The 19,499-nt window shown below is 39.2% G+C and overlaps 1 protein-coding gene across 7 annotated transcripts in view; it reads left to right on the forward strand.

The window, feature by feature from the left end:
- ano3 (anoctamin 3) overlaps nucleotides 1–19,499 on the forward strand; it is a 149,616-nt gene that overhangs the window by 110,522 nt on the left and 19,595 nt on the right. For 5 of the 7 annotated variants that reach the window (XM_089127566.1, XM_089127564.1, XM_089127568.1 and 2 more), the window contains 7 exons: nucleotides 1,234–1,294; nucleotides 7,863–7,945; nucleotides 8,097–8,123; nucleotides 12,544–12,684; nucleotides 13,912–14,076; nucleotides 16,054–16,090; nucleotides 16,222–16,333. In XM_089127566.1, the coding sequence (XP_088983692.1) occupies nucleotides 1,234–1,294; nucleotides 7,863–7,945; nucleotides 8,097–8,123; nucleotides 12,544–12,684; nucleotides 13,912–14,076; nucleotides 16,054–16,090; nucleotides 16,222–16,333 (626 nt within the window). The remainder of the gene's footprint in view (nucleotides 1–1,233; nucleotides 1,295–7,862; nucleotides 7,946–8,096; nucleotides 8,124–12,543; nucleotides 12,685–13,911; nucleotides 14,077–16,053; nucleotides 16,091–16,221; nucleotides 16,334–19,499) is intronic. The other 2 variants (XM_039656763.2, XM_039656764.2) reach the window with 1 other exon arrangement.

The raw sequence follows: 19,499 nt of genomic DNA on the forward strand, positions 1-19,499 counted from the left end.
TTAAACAGTGGTGGATGTACCATCAGCATGTAGCCGCAGCGGTCATGTCAGACGGGGGAGTTTCACATTCCTGTACCGGCTTGCTGCTTTACGTGTGAGACTGTCTCGTGACATGCTTGCTCAGATTTGAGGTAGAATTTAGACATTCTCCAACGGGGGTCCTGTTTCCAGATCAGGATGCTCTCTGCATAGTACGCAAGTCTCTCTCTCGCTCTCCTCGTCGTGCGCGCGATACGAAGTTTGGACTTTGGAACACAGTCTCGCATGCGCGCTCGCTCTAGATTCCGGGAGATTTTAACTAATTTGCGGTATAACTAGTCAATCACAAATGTGGCTCAACGGTTAGATTTATAGATAAACTCATCTTTCAGGCATTTGACCGACGGGATTGACACTTCAGCGCGAGAAATCGGGGGTGTGTCGTGTGAGCGTGTGTGAGAGTTGGCAGCTCGACTGCTCTCTCCCGCGCTCTAGTCGTCTCTCACTGATGTCGCGGCGCTCATTCATCATTTTTATTCACGCACGACTCATGTCACGAGACAGTCTGACTAAACAAAATCACGGTTAACTAACGCAGTAACGCAGGCTGTTTACGGGGAAGTAACGGTAATCTAATTACTGTTTTTTCCAATTGTAATCCCTTACTTTACTCGTTACTAGAAAAAAGTAATTGGATTACAGTAACGCGTTACTTCTAACGCGTTACTGCCCATCAGTGCTAGTGACTGATGCTAGACGCTACCCAGATAGCAAACTGACATTGAATCAACGTGGAAATATGACATCGAAACAACGTTGATCTGACATTGTTTTGCTCATTGAATTAACGTTGAACCAACGTCAGACGCGTCATTCTTTCAAAACTAACGGAAAATCAACGTGAAATCAACGCGTTGTTTCAACATTATGAAAGCAAACCAATTTTCGATTTCATTTAGCTTTGAAGAATGCCGCGTCTGACGTTGGTTCAACGTTAATTCGATGAGCAAATCAACGTTGTTTCAATGTCACGAGAGACGTTGTTTCCACGTTGATTCAATGTCAGTTTGCTGTCTGGGTAGCGTGTGCAAGCGAAACCAATGACGCAAATGGTATTTATTGCATTTACAACCTGTCTTCATTCTTCTCACTATTAAAAAGCCAACTCTTTTCTTGATATACTGTGCTGTTTAGCTTGCTGTTATTTCCAAATTATACGTTCTAAAATGCAATGCCTTTTTTTGTGCTTACCAGGTGACCCATCTTTTTGATAATGGAGGCACAGTCTTCTTTGCTATCTTCATGGCAATATGGGGTGAGTCTGAATCTTTTCATCTAATCATTACTCTTTCCACCAGCAGACAGACAAACAGGTCAGAGATTGGTTTGAAGTACAAATGAAATAATTATAAAAGAGACTTCCTTCATTGGGCAGGTAAGAATCTATACCAGCCTTTGTTCTGCTATAAAAGGATTGACTTAAAAGCTGTAATCAATCACCGCTTTGTCCCACATTACAACAAATGATACAATCAGGACACAGTAGACCGCACTCACAGCTCAAACATTTAAATATTTCAAAAGTGCTTAGACTTTAGTTTACTCCTCTGAACAAGAGCAGTGATAAATGGATGTGTTGATGAATCCCTGGTGGCGATTTTGTGCTTGATAATTGTGGCCTCATTATTCAGTCTGATTGACAGACTACAGCCAATGAAACACTTCCCTGGAGTGAAATGAAAGTATATTAATGTGAACAGACATAATGGTGGATTTACTGCTGTGGATATTTTCCTTTAAATGTGACATTAAACAAATGGCAGTTTAACTAACTTTGTAAGTAAAAAAAAAATATTTTCAAACTGTTGCTGCACGATAACAGTAATCGAAAGGGAAAACACACTATAAAAGTTACCACTAATGCCCACTTGTGTCAGTGCTTATTACTGTACACTAATTTCCCTTGTGGCAATCCTTATAATTGTGTTACAGTTTATGATATATTCCAGAAGGCGTGAAATTGAAGTAGCATAGCTGCAGTACACTAGCCTGGGAAAACCCAGACAACTTCTTGCAAATTTAGAAGACTTGAAGTTAGTCTGGCAAAAAGCTCATTCAAACCCATTTCCAATCTGTCGAAATCGAGGCACTAATCAGAAACGTTGGGACGGGCTTTACACGATGATGACAGCGCTGAGATTTTGAAGCAGATTTTGTAGCCTACATTACAATGGATGCCGGCATCGAACATCACTCGTTCGAATCAGCAATCATGTCTGATTTAAGCGATTTGAACGTTTCCTTTTTTGTTAAAAACCGAGCAAAGAACAACACTCAGAGATGTTTCTTCGCCAATCTTCATACGTCATCTCCTTCATCGCTCTGATTGGTTTTAGGTCTACCCACGACGTCCGTTGGTGACGCCCCTCTGGAAATGATTTGTCTATGACGCTTTGCCAGACGATTACTCGGTTACAACTGAGAATGGTCTGGTTTGAACCAGGCTAATATGTGTTTCCATTCATATATTTTGTAATTTTTTTGTGTGTTTTTGATTCATCTGTGCAAGTTTTGCAGGTGCAGAACTATACAGTAGGTGACGTGTGGAATCTAATCAAAGCAACTTATTAATCACAGCCATATTTTTATCTGCTGGCTATAAAAAATAATGCATGACACAGATGCCACTAACGCTATCACATTTAGGCTAGCTGCAATAAAGCTGTTTAGTTTAACATAAAATAGGTTACTATAGGCTACTAATTGCAATAGGCATATACTGCTTAATTCTACAAAAAACTAATTGTAAATAGTGAACAAAAACATGTAAATGGGGATTCTGACACTCATATTTCCATTATTTATTTTTTCTTTAGCATTTAATGCCAACTTTAATCCTATCAAGGTAAGGCAAGGCACGTTTATTTACTGTATATAGCACATTTCATACACAATGGCAATTCAAAGTGCTTTACATGGAAGAAATTAAAATAATCAAAAGAAATCAGAATAATTAAAACAGTTTAGAATAACAAATAAGAAATAATGAAAAATAAAAATTATGATAAAAATGAAATACAGTATCAGAGATGTTTGTACCTGACTAAAGGCATACTGTAAATGGTGATTGCTTCCGTCAGTGTTACCTCATTCACTATTCTGTGGATATGCACAAACATAGTAGGAATAACATAGATTGTCTCAGATCACTCAGTTGGAGTCAGAGCGTGTCAACCTTGCAACTAATAGACTGCTTATTGGAGCCAATCTCTAAGCTCAAGGGCAGGCGAAAAAAACCCTCAAAAGCCCCAAGAGCAAAAGCTTTGCCAATATTTTGATAAATCCCCAAGGGAGTAGCTTATCAAAGGGAGTTTTTCAACAAATACCTTCTATCTACCACTTCCAAGGGGGGGAATATAACCTTCACTTCATCAGAAGGGATGCAAATATGAGTGTGGCACAGAATAAAGCCAAAAAACTCTTGTCATTGCAACTCAACCCATAGGGAAACCACTGAGGAGCTCTGGAGTCACTGGGGGGCACGCTCAACCCTACTTGTCCTTTTACGGGCACCACAAGGAGACTTCATGCACTCATCTGACTATAGAATGCAGCAAAAACAAGATGGGAGGTTATTTGTTTCATGTTTTCCGTGCCCTCTCTTGGTGGACATCTCGGTTGCGTCGCTGTTGACCAGGAGATTTTACTTACCCTCTTCATTGAAGCTGAAGCAGCGGTGTCATCTTCTCTGGTGCTAGCCGTGGTCAATCATTTCTTTTTTTAAGTCTTCCCTCGCCTCTGTGGCGCTGTTCTAAACAATCGGACCATCCTCAAAAAACACCCGAGGTTTAGCTGGGGGTGGTGACTGGAAACGGAGAGTCTTCTCTTTGAGTATTTCCCTGATAGGAGTTTTATGCCTTCCTCTTCTTTGGAGTCTCAGTGGGGTAAACCTGGTCGAAGTACACTCGCCTCCCTCGCCTTCTCTCTTTTTCCATGCCGAACAGAGGACCAGCTCTTAAATCCTATATTCAGGAAAGTACAAAAAAAACGATTCTGGGATTCGCATTTGGCGGTGGCTTGTGGCTGATCGCCCTGTGACTGTATCCCAACTTCAGAATCGGGGAGGGACAATTCCGTCTTGATGAAACTTTCAACAAACTCCTGTATGTTGTCACCTCCGGCCTCCTCCGGGATTTCGTACAAGCTTACATTGTTTCGTTGTGATCTTGCTTCTAAATCTGTCAGCTTTGTTTGCATTTTTTGTTGAACATCAAGGTTTGGCAAAGCACTTCTCCAGCCTCCGAACTCCACTCTTCTAAATCCGCCACCCGTTCGGCTTTCTCCACTCTATTCACCGCGTCTTTCAGATATTTAGCAATTTCGTTCAGTTTAAAGTTGATGTTTTAAGGTCAGGCTTGCCAAGTCAGTTTTCCAGTCTCTGGTGAAAGTCTCTTGAAAGCTGTTTAGTTCTGTCTTCACGTCAGATCGGATAGCCTTAATTTCAGAATATATAGGGCTGATGCAAACTTGCATTGTTTCCGCAGCCTCGTTCACACCAGTGTTGTCATCGTCGTCTCTGTTTTCTCAGTTCTTTGGGATGATTTGCTTCTAGCTTTTCGTTGTTTCTTCTCCTCCATATTTGTTCATAAATTCATAAAGTTAAATAAAACAGGGCAGTTTAACCGATTTGTCTGGGAGCTCGCGTTCTACACTGGCACTCGCCTTGACTCGCCAATATAAAATTCACTTTAAATAACTGACAGTCTTTTCACTTTTTTCAGTGTACGACATAACTGAAAGGGCTTCAACGCACCTCTTAACATAAACATGTCATGCTTTGACCTCCACATAAATCACTATAGATAACGTTACGGGAGGCAATTACATTTGCACCAGATAGAAAAAAAAAATGATACGCTGTAAATTATGAAAAAAATAAAGGCAATCCATATATGTATAGGAACAGTAGGAACCTAAGATTTTTGCATTAAAATATCTCAAAATCACAAGGCCAGTGTTATATATTTTGTTAAGATGATAACTTGCAATATTCCAAATGTTTCAAACAATGTTTAAATCGCGAGAAAATTGAGATTTTAACCAAGAAAACGGGGCGTGTGAGCAGGGGTGAGTTGGGAGTCGCCAGTCAATCGCGTCATATCATCGCATTAGCGTCTATCAAGCAACAAACGTCAGCTTGTTTCGCGCATTTGTTATGGAATGGAGCACAATTATTCTTTAGCGATTGCACCTGGTTCTGTCGACAAAGACAAGTCTCATAAACGCAAACGTCAACGAACGGTTTAACCAAACGACCCAGAGAAATAAAACCAGCTCAACATCGGTGTGGCATTTCCGAAATGGAGAGAACTTCGTGAAAAACTCCAACTAGAAAGATACGCAGATCTTGCATGTGTTTTACTTGACAGGTGAGTGACGCCGTGTTCTGTATTCAAATTTCATGTCAGTAAACGATGCAAAAAAATTAGTATTATTGTTAGAATGTCTTGTTGTTTATGCATATGATGTGAAAAATCGTAAGGTCATATTCATCGCGAATACTTCTCAGAATGTGAACTGTTGGCTGAATCTTAGAAAACAACGTTTATCTGAAAAGTGTTCAACCATCCCGGCTCTCCTCTAACATCTGTGATAACTAATTTACTTTTAAACCTTACTTTTCTTGCGGTTATTTCAGTTTAATGATAAACAAGCATGTCATTAAACGCAACAGTTATAGAAATCGAACTTTACCTCATCCATGACAACTAATTTTCGATTCCCGTCTGACTGATTTATCCACGGTGGAGTTGAAAACAACAGTTCCCATCATTCCGCGTTCCTCCACGGCGTCATCAAGCAAAGCCGTTGTTATTGTTTTGAATGTAGCGCCCTCTAGCAGCATAAAATCTTAGGTATTGTAGCTTTAAGGAGGGTGATAATACCCGAGGAAATCTTCCATTTATCTCAGTGGTAATTGCTCGGCTAATGGATGGCAATTGATTTTCTACTTGTGCTATTGATTTGCTTTTATTAGATACTATGTTATTCATCCCACTGCATAGACTTTATTAAACAAGAAATATGAGACAAATTGTGCCACATAGTGATGCAATACATGGCGCATCATCTGTAAATAATGTTTTATGTGATGGGTACTAACCAAAAAGTTTCATTTAGCGCTTCGCTTCACAGAGTCTAAAAAAAAATTGGGACCATACTGTTCCTGATAGAGACCCAGGGGGGTCTGCATGTCGAATTCCTGAAAGTTCATATGTTAAGACAGCTCTTTCTCTCTCTCTTTCTCTCTCCATCCAGCTCTTTTGCTTTGAAACAAAAGTGGGTCATGAAGTCCTTTGGTAGAAATGTTTGATGTGAACTTAGTACTGTAGTTTTGTTCACTTTTTACATTTAACATGAAAACCTCACAGTACTTAACTTAGTTTTACTTCATTTATTTAGTATTATTTATGAAAAGTCATGCTTTTGAATAAACTAGCTGATTACATTCTGTAAGCAATATTGAATTTGAATGTCTACCAGTGAGTTGAAACAATTATAAGATGAATCGATTCGATTCCAAAATTCTGATTGAATGAACATTCAAAGCTGGCGTGAAATGCGGATAAACACATCTCTGATAACATGTTGTGGGGTGAACGAAACCAACCAGGTGTGTGGATAAGACATATTATGTACTTTATGAACACAAAAACAAAACCAGCAGAAATTGTGGAGTGGAATGCATAGTTCAAATGCATAATCAACTCAAATGCATAATAAAATGCATAGTTGAAGAACTTATATCATGTACGTACATTGAGTATGTGTAGGCCTAAAGGGACCTGCCCTATTCACCTTAAAGGATTAGTTCACTTTTGAAAAAACTTTTGCTGATAATTTACTCACCCCCATGTCATCCAAGATGTCCATGTCTTTCTTTCCTCAGTCGAAAAGAAATTAAGGTTTTTGATGAAAACATTCCAGGATTTTTCTCCATATAATGGACTTCAATGGGAACCGGATGGTTCAAGTATCAAAAGACGGTTAATAACAGTTTCAGATGCAGCTTCAAATGTCTTTAGACGACACCAGACGATGAATAAGGGTCTTATCATGCAAAACGATCGGTTATTTCAAAACTTATTCCAAAAATGTAACTTTTTTAAGGACAAATGCTAGCCTTGCTATATTCTCTGAGGCGCGTTTGTAACGTCACGTAATACGTAATTACGTTCAAAAGGTCACGGGCGACGTAGCCGGAAGTACAGAATCAAAATCGTCCGACATCGCTGTTTTACCCTTTAATTCCTTTTTTGTAAACGGTGTTTGAGTTAGTTTTCACGTTCAACCTATGCGTTCAACTTGTAAACACTCTGACTCTGTACTTCTGGCTACGTCGCCCGTGACCTTTTGAACGTAATTACGTAATACGTGACGTTGCAAACGCGCCTCACAGAATGGAGAAAGGCTAGCATTTGTCCTTATAAAAGTTACATTTTTGGAATAAGTTTTGAAATAACCGATCGTTTCGCATGATAAGACCCTTATTCATCGTCTGGTGTCGTTTAAAGACATTTGAAGCTGCATCTGAAACTGTTATTAACACTGTCTTTTGGACCTGAACCATCCGGTTCCCATTGAAGTCCATTATATGGAGAAAAATCCTAGAATGTTTTCATCAAAAACCTTAATTTCTTTTCGACTGAGGAAAGAAAGACATGGACATCTTGGATGACATGGGGGTGAGTAAATTATCAGCAAAAGTTTTTTCAAAAGTGAACTAATCCTTTAAACACTGTGACTAATGCCTTTAAGTCCAACTGTCCTGTATTCCAAAGCTCTATGTTCATATCCAACCGCTTCCTCCTGTACCATCACAGCCACAGTATTCCTTGAGTTCTGGAAGAGGAGAAGAGCGGAGTTAACCTACGATTGGGATTTGATTGACTGGGAGGAGGAGGAGGTGAGCCTGCCTTCCTGCCTTTCAGCTGGAATTGTGTTGCTTGATGTTATAATGTCTTTCCAAATAGACCTGTTAAAATGACCATTAAGCTCATTAACGATTGTAACTGGTGTGTGGCCAATCTATGTGCTGTTTGTTGTATTTCCTATAGTGTAAAATCCCTGTCATGGTGTGTTCTGTGAGTGTGCCTCCTACTGTATAATGTTTTGTTGTGCATGCTTAGCTCCCAATGGGAATACGTCTTAAGGGTGTTCACACTGATTAGTTCTAACAAAACATCTGGTTTAACTTTAACAAGCAAATGAGCTGTGACGTGATTCGGCGTCTGCCGACGGGAGTATACGTCTTCTGTTGGATGCTGTAGTCAAATGTCAGCAAGATGGAAGGGAAATAGGTTTTGCTTCAACCCAGGCTATTTGGCAAAAAGTGCCTGTAGCGATATTTCTTCAAAATCATATTACTTTGTTTCTAGCACATTGCGCAAAAGTGTCAAAGTGAAATGTCCAGTGAGTGACGCTTAAAAAAGTGTGTTCAGTTTCATCTTAAACCGATAATAAATGTGAATCTGGGAATGTTTTATTATGCTGGTTGTTATACATATCAAAGCAGTTTGGAAATGAAATACCTAGTGAGTGGTTCTAAAAGATACATACTCGCATTTGATAATAACGTATTACCTACACTACTTCTGCTTACCCTTACGACCAAACTGATGAGAACATGAAACATGAGAAAACACATTTGCTGAAACAACTATGCAATTATACCTTGCTTCTTTAGTGTTCAAGCTCTTTTATTGAGTGTTGTGACTAGCGATTCATGGGATTCGTAGTGCTCCATGTGGTCTTACTATGTCAGAAAAGCCATGTACACTCACCTAAAGGATTATTAGGAACACCTGTTCAATTTCTCATTAATACAATTATCTATTCAACCAATCAAATGGCAGTTGCTTCAATGCATTTAGGGGTGTGGTTCTGGTCGAGTCAATCTTCTGAACTCCAAACTGAATGTCAGAATGGGAAAGAAAGGTGATTTAAGCAATTTTGAGCGTGGCATGGTTGTTGGTGCCAGACGTCTGCACAATCTGCTCAGTCACTGGGATTTTCACGCACAACCATTTCTAGGGTTTACAAAGAATGGTGTGAAAAGGGAAAAACATCCAGTATGCGGCAGTCCTGTGGGCCAAAATGCCTTGTTGATGCTAGAGGTCAGAGGAGAATGGGCCGACTGATTCAAGCTGATAGAAGAGCGACTTTGACTGAAATAACCACTCGTTACAACCGAGGTATGCAGCAAAGCATTTGTGAAGAAGCCACAACACGCACAACCTTGAGGCGGATGGGCTACAACAGCAGAAGACCCCACCGGGTACCACTCATCTCCACTACAAATTGGAAAAAGAGGCGACAATTTGCAAGAGCTCACCAAAATTGGACAGTTGAAGACTGGAAGAATGCTGCCTGGTCTGATGAGTCTCAATTTTTGTTGAGACATTCAGATGGTAGAGTCAGAATTTGGCGTAAACAGAATGAGAACTTGTTACCACAGTGCAGGCTGGTGGGGGTGGTGTAATGGTGTAGGGGATGTTTTCTTGGCACACTTTAGGCCCCTAAAATGGCCCCTAAAGTACTAAAATGGCCGCCACAGTCACCAGATCTCAACCCAATAGAGCATCTTTGGGATGTGGTGGAACGGGAGCTTCGTGCCCTGGATGTGCATCCCACAAATCTCCATCAACTGCAAGATGCTATCCTATCAATATGGGCCAACATTTCTAAAGAATGCTTTCAGCACCTTGTTGAATCAATGCCACGTAGAATTAAGGCAGTTCTGAAGGCGAAAGGGGGTCAAACACAGTATTAGTGTGGTGTCCTAATAATCCTTTAGGTGAGTGCATATACAAAACCAAGTCACCCATGTTCCTCCAAAGATTTCTGCATCCCTCCACCACTCTGTCTCCTCACTCTCGCCTAGTTTTTATCCCAGCCCAAGCTCGGAGCCTCCCCTCGGACAGCGCACCAAATACATTTATTTGTACGTGTGAACTTGTAAAGTATTAGTTTAGAAATCATGGAGTACGGTAAAAAAATGTTTTGAGGTCATTCAATAGTCTTGCGCTAGGAACCACGTCAAAATCCATTGATCAATAATCATAATTTGTGTGAAAAGGAATAAATGTTGTTGTTGCTACTCATGTCATTTCAGATGAAAACTGCACTGAATTATATGTATAGTTAAGTTTTTGAAGTTTAGCTAAAATAAGGCAGATAAAGGCACGTTTTTCCAATGAGCCTATACTCTCAGCAAAACCCAACCATAGCCAGATTTACAGTTATATTCACTTTCCGTGATAAAATCTCAGTGTGAACAGCCCTTCTTGAATCATATATCACACATCAGCATGCGCAGAGTGACGGCGAATTCATGTATTGAGCATTGTTTTTTTGTTTTTTTTTAATTTGTGTGATGCGTGAACGTTTAAAGCGTTTGAGGGAACACCTCAAAATAATCCAGAGATCAAAGTGATCAGATGTGGTTGGATTCTTGCTGTGGCGTTTGCATTCGTTGCCCAGTAGAATTCTGTTGTCGCTAGTTTCTGTATAATGGTGGTTCTCAAACTGGTTCATGCACCTGAAGCATTTTACAAACCTCTTTTCCACCAAGACGGTGCTGATTCTCGTGCCAGAGGTGGTGCTAAGCCTTGCAATTTCAAGAACCGCAGCGATAACGGTCATGAAGCTGTGGTAGTTTTTTTGTTTTTGTTTTTAAAGGGTTAGTTCGCCCAAAAATGAAAATTCTGTCAGTATTTACTCGCCCTCATGTTGTTCCAACCCCGTAAGACCTTCGTTCATCTTCGGAACACAAATTAAGATATTTAAGATATTAAGATCGTTCCTGCATACAGTCCATAGGCTTCTTGAGGGAATGACACTTGCTGTCCTCGAAAAGTCATTAAAGACATCGTTAAAATAGTCCAAGTGACTACAGGGGCTCAATCTTAAGTTTATCAAACGACGAGAACACTTTTGTGCGCAAAAAAACCAACAAAAATAACGACTTTATTTCAACTATTCACTTCCTTCTCCATGGGCCTGTAGTCAGTTAACGTAGTGTGATTGCGTAGAGCTACGTCACACGTAGGCTCACTATTGGCCGACGCTGGTCATGTGTGTGTGATGCGTGTGACGTACAATAACAGAAGCTTACGCTATTAAACTAGTAACCTGACTCGCGCAGAGGGAGAAATAAACCAATAGTTGAAATAAAGTCGTTATTTTTGTTGTTTTTTTGCGCACAAAAGTGTTCTCGTCGTTTGATAAACTTAAGATTGAGCCCCTGTAGTCACTTGGACTATTTTAACGATGTCTTTAATGACTTTTCGAGGACAGCAAGAGCCAGTACCTCAAGAAGCCTATGGACTGTATGCAGGAGTGATCTTAATATCTTAAATATCTTAATTTGTGTTCCGAAGATGAACGAAGGTCTTACGGGGTTGGAACAACATGAGGGTGAGTAAATACTGACAGAATTTAAATTTTTGGGTGAACTAACCCTTTAATAGCTACTTTTTACTGCAGATGTTAACACAGCAGCTAGTTAGCCAAACTGTTATTAGAAAAATTTAATCTAAGTTTTAATTGATAATTGGTTCCTGGTTCCACATCAGATTTAGATTTTAGGGCTGGCGTGGAACCAGCTTTCTCGGTCCGGAACCCGGTGGAAATGGAATGGGAACTAGCACCAGAACTAATGCTGGTGGAAAAGGGGCAGCAAGTGTGCACAACTTAAATTTATTTAAAAACATCTTACATTTATTTCAATATATTTTATTTCAAATTTGTAATCATTTCAAAATAACGTATATGAATTAAAATTTAAGGTTCTGCCTTCTTTTATCTTCTCACTCATGTCATTCTAAATCGTATGACTTTTATTCTTCCACAAAACTGTGGAATTTTTATTCTCGTGCGTAATGACATTTTGGTCTGGTCTTCACGTAAAGTTATCGAATGACTTAATAAGGCTTGACTTAAATGTAACACACTATTTTCACTGACTACATTTGTGCTTTTTGCCTATTTTGGAGCTTAACTTTTATGTTTTTAAGAGCAACATGATAAGTCTTAGAAACATATTTTGTGTTTCAAGTAAGAAAGAAAGCAATATGGGTTCGGAATGACAGAATTTTCATTTCATTGAGTGAACTAATCCTATTATCTTTGTTTTTAATATGTATCCTATGTTCTTACATCGACATTGGTACACTGAAGAGTAAGGGTGATACTTGGACGGTGTATTTCGATCAGACGTGATAATTGGCTTGAAAAGTTTGAGAACTGCAGCCGTATACAGTCCCTTATATATTTAACTGCCATTTTGCAGAATGTACTAATAAATGTATATCATGTTCAGGCACTGATGTTAACTCATTCAGCTCATGTGAACAACTTCTGGATGACATCATCACTGGCCATCATGCCCAGCCAAAGCAGATGATGATGCTGAACATCTGTGTGATGAGATTCATTCATGAAAGCTGTACAAATATCTTCAAACAAATGTTTTATGAGTAATATGATGTGTTTGTTAAAAAGGAGGAACTACGGCCCCAGTTTGAAGCCAAATACTCCCGGAAGGAGAGAGTGAACCCTATCTCAGGGAAACCAGAGCCCTTCCAGCCCTTCACAGACAAATTCAGCCGACTCATGGTGTCTGTTTCGGGAATCTTCTTCATGGTAAGATTCAGTGTTCACAATATCCCTATAGAGCTATACCTCAGTCAGAACAGAATTATTGTCACCCGTCATGAAAATTTGTAACAATTCCATAAAAACATGTTTTCACTCTTTTTTTTTTTAAATGTCCTTGTTATTGTGTAATTACACATCAGTTAACAATATGCACTAGGGTAAGCTGTTGTTTGTTATGCATCATTTTCTGTTATTTCTATAGTAAATGCATGGAACATGTAGGCACTAAAAAGGTAACCCATCTTTTTAGCAATTTTGAGTAAGGAGGAATTGACAACATTTAGAAGACAGTTCTTATCAATGCTTCCAGCAGCCACTTATGCAATGAGATAATTTAATTAATAATACATTATATTATAATTCAAGAAAAATAGGTATATACAATTATTAAAACAACACTTTAACAAGACATAGTTACACGTTACATGTAGTAATAACAGTAAATTATGCATTATTACAAGCAAACCGAACCCAAACCTTAACCATTTAATTAGCACATGTACTTTATTTTATTTAGTATTTGCAACACTTGCTACACTTTAATTACATAAAAGCCAAGTAATGTCCACCACATCAGTGGGACTCATGGGAAAATAATTAGAAGTAAAGAAGAAAAGGTTCTATCAGCGCTACGTATTTGGAACCCCTAAAAGGTTCTATACACTATTAAAAGGGTTAATCTGGGTTCTATATAGAACCCTGGGGTTCCATATTTGGTCAATAGAACCTTTTACCAAAAAAAGATGGTTCTATATCCATTTTGGAGTTCCATATATGAAGCGGGGGATGGAACCATTTCTGGTTCTAAATAGAACCATTTCTTCTAAGAGTGTAGTTAAAATGTAATTGTTGATTAAAGACTCTAATGGAGCCTGTTGTATGTAGTCTGCTGCATATGTTATATGTTATGCTGATGCTCCATCTATACAGGCAAATTAATGCAGATATTACAGAATGTCATAAACATTTTGATTCCAGTATTTCAGTTCCCAACACTATTTGTAGCCCTAAAGAGTATTTCAATTTAAAAGAAACAATTTAGCTAAAGTTATCTCACATAAATAACTGTCTCCCTCTTGTGGTCTTAGATTAAAAGACAATGCATATCAAAACCATGCCTAAGTTTATAAAGAAAAATTCTGAGACTTAACCGAATATATTTCCATCATTTCAGTTTGACACCTTGTTCACCTCTCATCATTTTTCTTCCAGATCTCTCTGGTTCTGACAGCCGTGTTTGCTGTGGTGGTGTTCCGGCTCATTGCCATGGAGAAGTTTGCGTCCTTCCAGTGGGAGTTTGTGAAGAAGAATTGGCAATTCGCCACCTCAGGCACTGGAGTCTGCATCAACTTTATGATTATAATGTCTCTGAATGTGGTTAGTGTTTTTTATCTTGTCCCGAAGGCCTCTTACCACCAAGAGAGAAACAATAAAGTCCCCCTAAACTAAAAAGTTTATCCAAAAGCTCGACACAAAAAGAGGGAAAAATAATTGGTTTCACTTTATTTTGACGGTCACTTTAATACATTCCGTTGACTATAAGTATTGTTGCATCTACATGTCTACTAACTCTCATTAGATTGTTAGTAGAGTATTAGAATTTCACTTTATTTTGATCTTCCCTTTAACACATTCAATTGTCTATAAGGCCCTGTTTACACGAGAACGCTCGCGGGTAAAAACGTAAAAAATATTTTATCGGATGTGCCTTTCGTTTACACGGCGACGCCGTTTTTGGGGCTTAAAAACACAAAAAAGTGAAACCACCCTCTAGAGTGGAAATATTAAAAAAACGCTCCACCGGCGCGTTCCTACGGTGGCCGAGAGGTGCAAAACAAATCACAATTCTAAAAACAAAAAAAAACAATTCAGAAAACACAACAACAAATCTGAAAACAAATTAACAAATCTGAAAACACAACGACAAATCTGAAAACAAATTAACAAGTCAGAAAACACAACGACAAGTCAGACAAAACGGAAAAGGTAGGTATATGTGGCGAATGGAATACTGATCGCTGATTGGACGAGACATCCCGTGTAAAGGGTAAAAGCGTAAAAGTCTGCTTGACAGTGAAGGTTGTACTCAGGCGCGCGGACTTGGTGTTGTTGTGTGGCGGTGCTCCACATTGCCACCTGGCGGCCTGGAGTGGATACTACATTGATTTGCCAGACTGATCTCATGAAGTAGCGTGTGTATGACACGCCAATTCGTATTTCCATTTTTGGCGTGCTATCAAGACGCATAATCGCTTTTCAGCGTGTTTATGTACGCTGTTGACTTAACGCTATATAAATATATGACTTACCCCGTCCCTAAACCTACCCGTCACTGGGGTTAATGGCATTTATGACTGTTCCCTTACCATTCTAGGAAAAAAAAAAGATCGCTCCCCAGAATTAGATCTACATTTTGCTTCGTTTCGTTCGGACATTTGACGGCGTGTACAGACACGCGGAATCACTCGGACGTTAATGGCGTAGACATACACGCATACACGTGGATACATGCGGATAGCTCAAAATGCGTAGAGATAACACGCCACTTGACTCGAAAGTGGCGTGTATGTTTACGCAAAAGTCATGATGTCATGTTGGATTTTCACACACTTTTGCGTCACCATTTGCACGCGGATTTCCCACCCAAAACGCTCGTCTAAACGAAGAATAAAAAGTGATAACGCAACGCCACTTTTGCGTTTTCTCTTCAGAATTGTTGCCGTGTAGCCTAAAACGGAAAATAAACGAAGACCTAAAACGGAAGATTTTCACTCGGGAGGGTGGTTTCACTTTTTTGCGTTTTTAAGCCCCAAAAAAGCTGTCGCAGTGAAAACGAAAGGCACATCCGATAAAATATTTTTACATTTTCACCCGCGAGCGTTCTCGTGTAAACAGGGCCTTAGTCTGCACAGAAGGTGCAAACGTAGCAAAAGGTCTCCGTTTTTAGTAGAGTATTGGCAGACTGAAGGGTTAGAATAAGTTGACATGTAGTTGCAAACTTACTTATAGTCAGTAGATTGATGATCCTCACAATAAAGAGTTTGCAGAGATTAAACAGACCGTACACCAATACTCTAATGAGAGTTAGTTGACATGTAGTTGCAAAGTTACTTGCGTATAGTCAACAGAATCAAAAGGGACCATCAAAATAAAGTGTTACCAGTATTAGTATACTGGTAGGGTTAAGGTTACAATAAGTTTAAAAGTAACTATGTGGCACTAATGTGACAATTTTATTCTCCTGAACACATGGAATGGAAATGCTCTTGTTTTTCCAGTCCATATTTTCAGCTTTGGTACTATTTCCATTTCCTTTCTCTAATGGTACTATTTCCATTTTCTTTCACCCAACAGGTCTATGAAAAAGTGGCCTACCTACTTACAAACCTGGGTAGGTGTTGATTCGGTTGAGAGTGAAATCCGTGCAGTCGTCACACTGCATGTGAGAAACTTTACCTCATGGCTATAACATGCAGTGCAGAACTTCCCAAATGATTCTCGCATGGCTTTCATGTGATATAGAACACCCACGGACAGAGTCGGAATGGGAAAACAGCTTTGCCCTCAAGATGTTCCTCTTCCAGTTTGTCAATCTCAACAGCTCTACCTTCTACATAGCTTTCTTTTTAGGGAGGTAAGCAACTCTTGACCTAGTTCACATATTATTCACTTCTTGTTTTACCTGATGATGCTGCCTCCATTTGCCCTGACTATACCACTGTTATTTTTGTCCCATTTTATTTTAAAGGTGCTTGATTTATTAGTTTGTCTGTAGTAAAGCATAAATGCACCATAATATGTTTGCAGATATTTAGGAAACATTCTTTTTCCCCTCTGAAAAGCAGTTACAGCCAGTTATTCTACTTTGAAATGTGTCTTCCGTGTCGGAATATCTGTTTTTGTTTTGGTCTGTGTGATCTCGCCCACTGCCAAATACCCAAAAGTATTTCGAAACCCCAAGTTACCAGTTGGCAGAAAACACAGCATTTTGCCTTGATAGCACGCCAAAAATGGAAATACGAATTGGCGTGTCATACATACGCTACTTCATGAGATCAGTCTGGTTTAACTTAAAGTTAGATTTGGCTGTTTCGCCAAATATAACTTTAAGTTAAAAAATGTAGGGGATCTATTTTTATACCTAGTTGTTTTTTTTTTGTTTGTTTTTTTATACCTAGCAACCGTTGGATCGTCTGGCTTGAATGAGAGGTAGAGTTGTGTGTCATCAGTGTAGCATTGTTAGGAAAAGCCATATTTCTGAATCACAGATGCTAGTGATGTCATGTAGATGGAGAAGAGAAGTGGTCCAAGCACTGAGCCCTGTGGTATCTCAGCTGCTAGATGTTGGGCCTTAGACAGAGGTAAGAACCAAAGAACCAGAATTCCAGAGATCCCCTTTGTTTTCAGGATTGACAGGAGGATTTGGTGGTTAACTTCCTCAAAGGCAGCAGATGAGAACTGAGGATTTGGAAGCTAAGAAAGTCTCAGAGCTTCAATTACTGAGAGCAGGGCAATCTCAGTTGAGTGTCCAAATTCTACAATATTTTTTTTTTTTGAACTGCACTAGCCATTTAAATTGCTAGCTGTCAAAATTATATACTGCGCATTTAAGTGTTTTTGTTCAATATAATAATTGCCTGCCACTGCCAGATTTTTTTTTTATCATTTTCACAAAAAATGTCATGGCCCCCAGAATATTTTACTGTATTGAATTTATATCTGAACATGCAATATATAAGAAGAAAACAATTATATCTTCATGCATTCAATTTTTATCAACACTTGAATGTAGGTATTTTATTTAAAAAAAAAAATTGGTTTACAACGAAATGCTGTGGAAATTGTTTAATATTAAAGACTATGTCCTGATCGGATTCAGTATGATGATCAAAACAAAGCTGGAGAAGATTGCTTCCACAACACACCCAAAGCTTCACAGTCATGTACCTTGTCCTGGGTCGACTTTTCCTTAATTAACTTTAGGCATTTTTGATTTATATGCTGTTGAATGTATGATAATCACGTTATCTTGCATGTGCTCAAGCAACACTTTTATTGTATGCTTCTGCTGCTTTTTCACCTGTATTTTGATTGTAATATCATGTCCTCTTTCAGAAAATGCTTAATAGTTCCCCTACTGTATAACAGGTGAAAACATGGAGTGCCGTAAATGTGCACTAATGGCAGGGAAAAGAACTACCTATGTACTAGCATTTAAATTAATAATTTAATGCAATGCACTTATTGTGTACCCTGGAAAAAAATTATGTAGGGTTTACTTTGAAAAAAAAAAACCCTCAAATTGCTAGTACATTTTTTTACAAATAATTAAAAAGAGTACAGTATAGATGCATTTTACAGTGTAGATACAGGTTTTTACGGTTAATTACATTTTAAAATTTAATTGCATCAGGAGTAGACCCTTCCATTACATCTTAACCCACCCTTGTAGCAATAGCAACTTTACATAGCACAATGCTTTACAATGTCACATACCAGCCCGTTCTCATCCTTTAACGTCATATAGAACGCTATATGCAAAAACGGCGCTATACTACGCACATGGCACCCTTTATCGTTAATATAACACTAGGGTTGGGTATCGAGAATCGAGTATCGATTGGAACCGAGACTAACTTTTCGTTTTTCCCGGAATCGTTCAAAAGTAAAAATTTCGATTCCTAGTTTCGATATTCACAGTCCGCCGAGCGGAAGAAGAAACCGCTGAACAACACCAACGAAGAAGCGTCTACCGGAAGTGTTGGCATAACCACGCGAGTCGAACATGAGTAGCTTACGTCGGCGATCCAAAGTGTGGCTTCACTTTTCTAAAAATAACGAAATCTCGGCAAAATGCAAAATTTGTGACAAAAGGTGTATTTTTCCAGAAGGAGTATTTCCTTCAGAAAGACCGTTGGTTAGCAAGGTTAGCTAAACTTTTTTGACCCTGCCTCTTAAAAGAATCGGAATCGAGAATCGTTAGGAACCGGAATCGAAACAAGGAATCGGAATCGGAATCAGAATCGTTCAAATTCAAACGATACCCAACCCTATATAACACCCGAACCCAAGACGTCATAAATCCTTTAGCGTGAATCATTGTCATGACAATGACAATATATGCCATTTTTGCATATAGCATTCTACGTATATGACGTTAAAGGATGAGAATGCATTGCACATACACACAAAAACCCCAACCCATACCCCTAAACCTGTCCCTAACCTTTCCCGTATCACACCTCAACATCAGTACATGTAAGTTTTTTATGTAACTACATACTAATTACAGACACCTAATATAAAGTGAGTCCGATAAGTTTCGCCTGTTTGCCTAATGCATACAAGGAATGTCCTGGTTGCGTATTCAACCCTCTGTTCCCTGAAGGAGGCAACGGGGGATGTAGTCGACGTTGACTGAATGGAGGCCAGTCATCTTCTTGAACGAGCCAATGGAATTTGGCGTGTGTGACTTGCATCACCCACTCCATTCCCGTGGCGTGGGTATAAATATGGAAGTGGATGCACACAATAGATGCTTTTTCGCTGAGTACCCAAGCGTAACTCGGAGTCAGCGGTGGTCCAGCAGAAGTGGCAAGGGGACTGTCCTCTGTTCACCACTTCAGGGAACGTTGGGTTTCATACGCAACCAGGACGTTCCCTTTCAGTCGAGAACTTCAGACGTAGTTGACGTCAACTAAATGGTATCACCATTGAAAACGCCACTAGTGCTGCCACCTTCCTGTAATCCTTGCCTTGTGATCCTTCCGCAACTTGAGGCGGAGATGGAAGAGTTTAGG

Source organism: Pimephales promelas, chromosome 25 (genome assembly GCF_988280905.1).
Source record: "Pimephales promelas chromosome 25, fPimPro1.hap1.1, whole genome shotgun sequence".
In the NCBI taxonomy this organism is placed as follows: domain Eukaryota; kingdom Metazoa; phylum Chordata; class Actinopteri; order Cypriniformes; family Leuciscidae; genus Pimephales; species Pimephales promelas.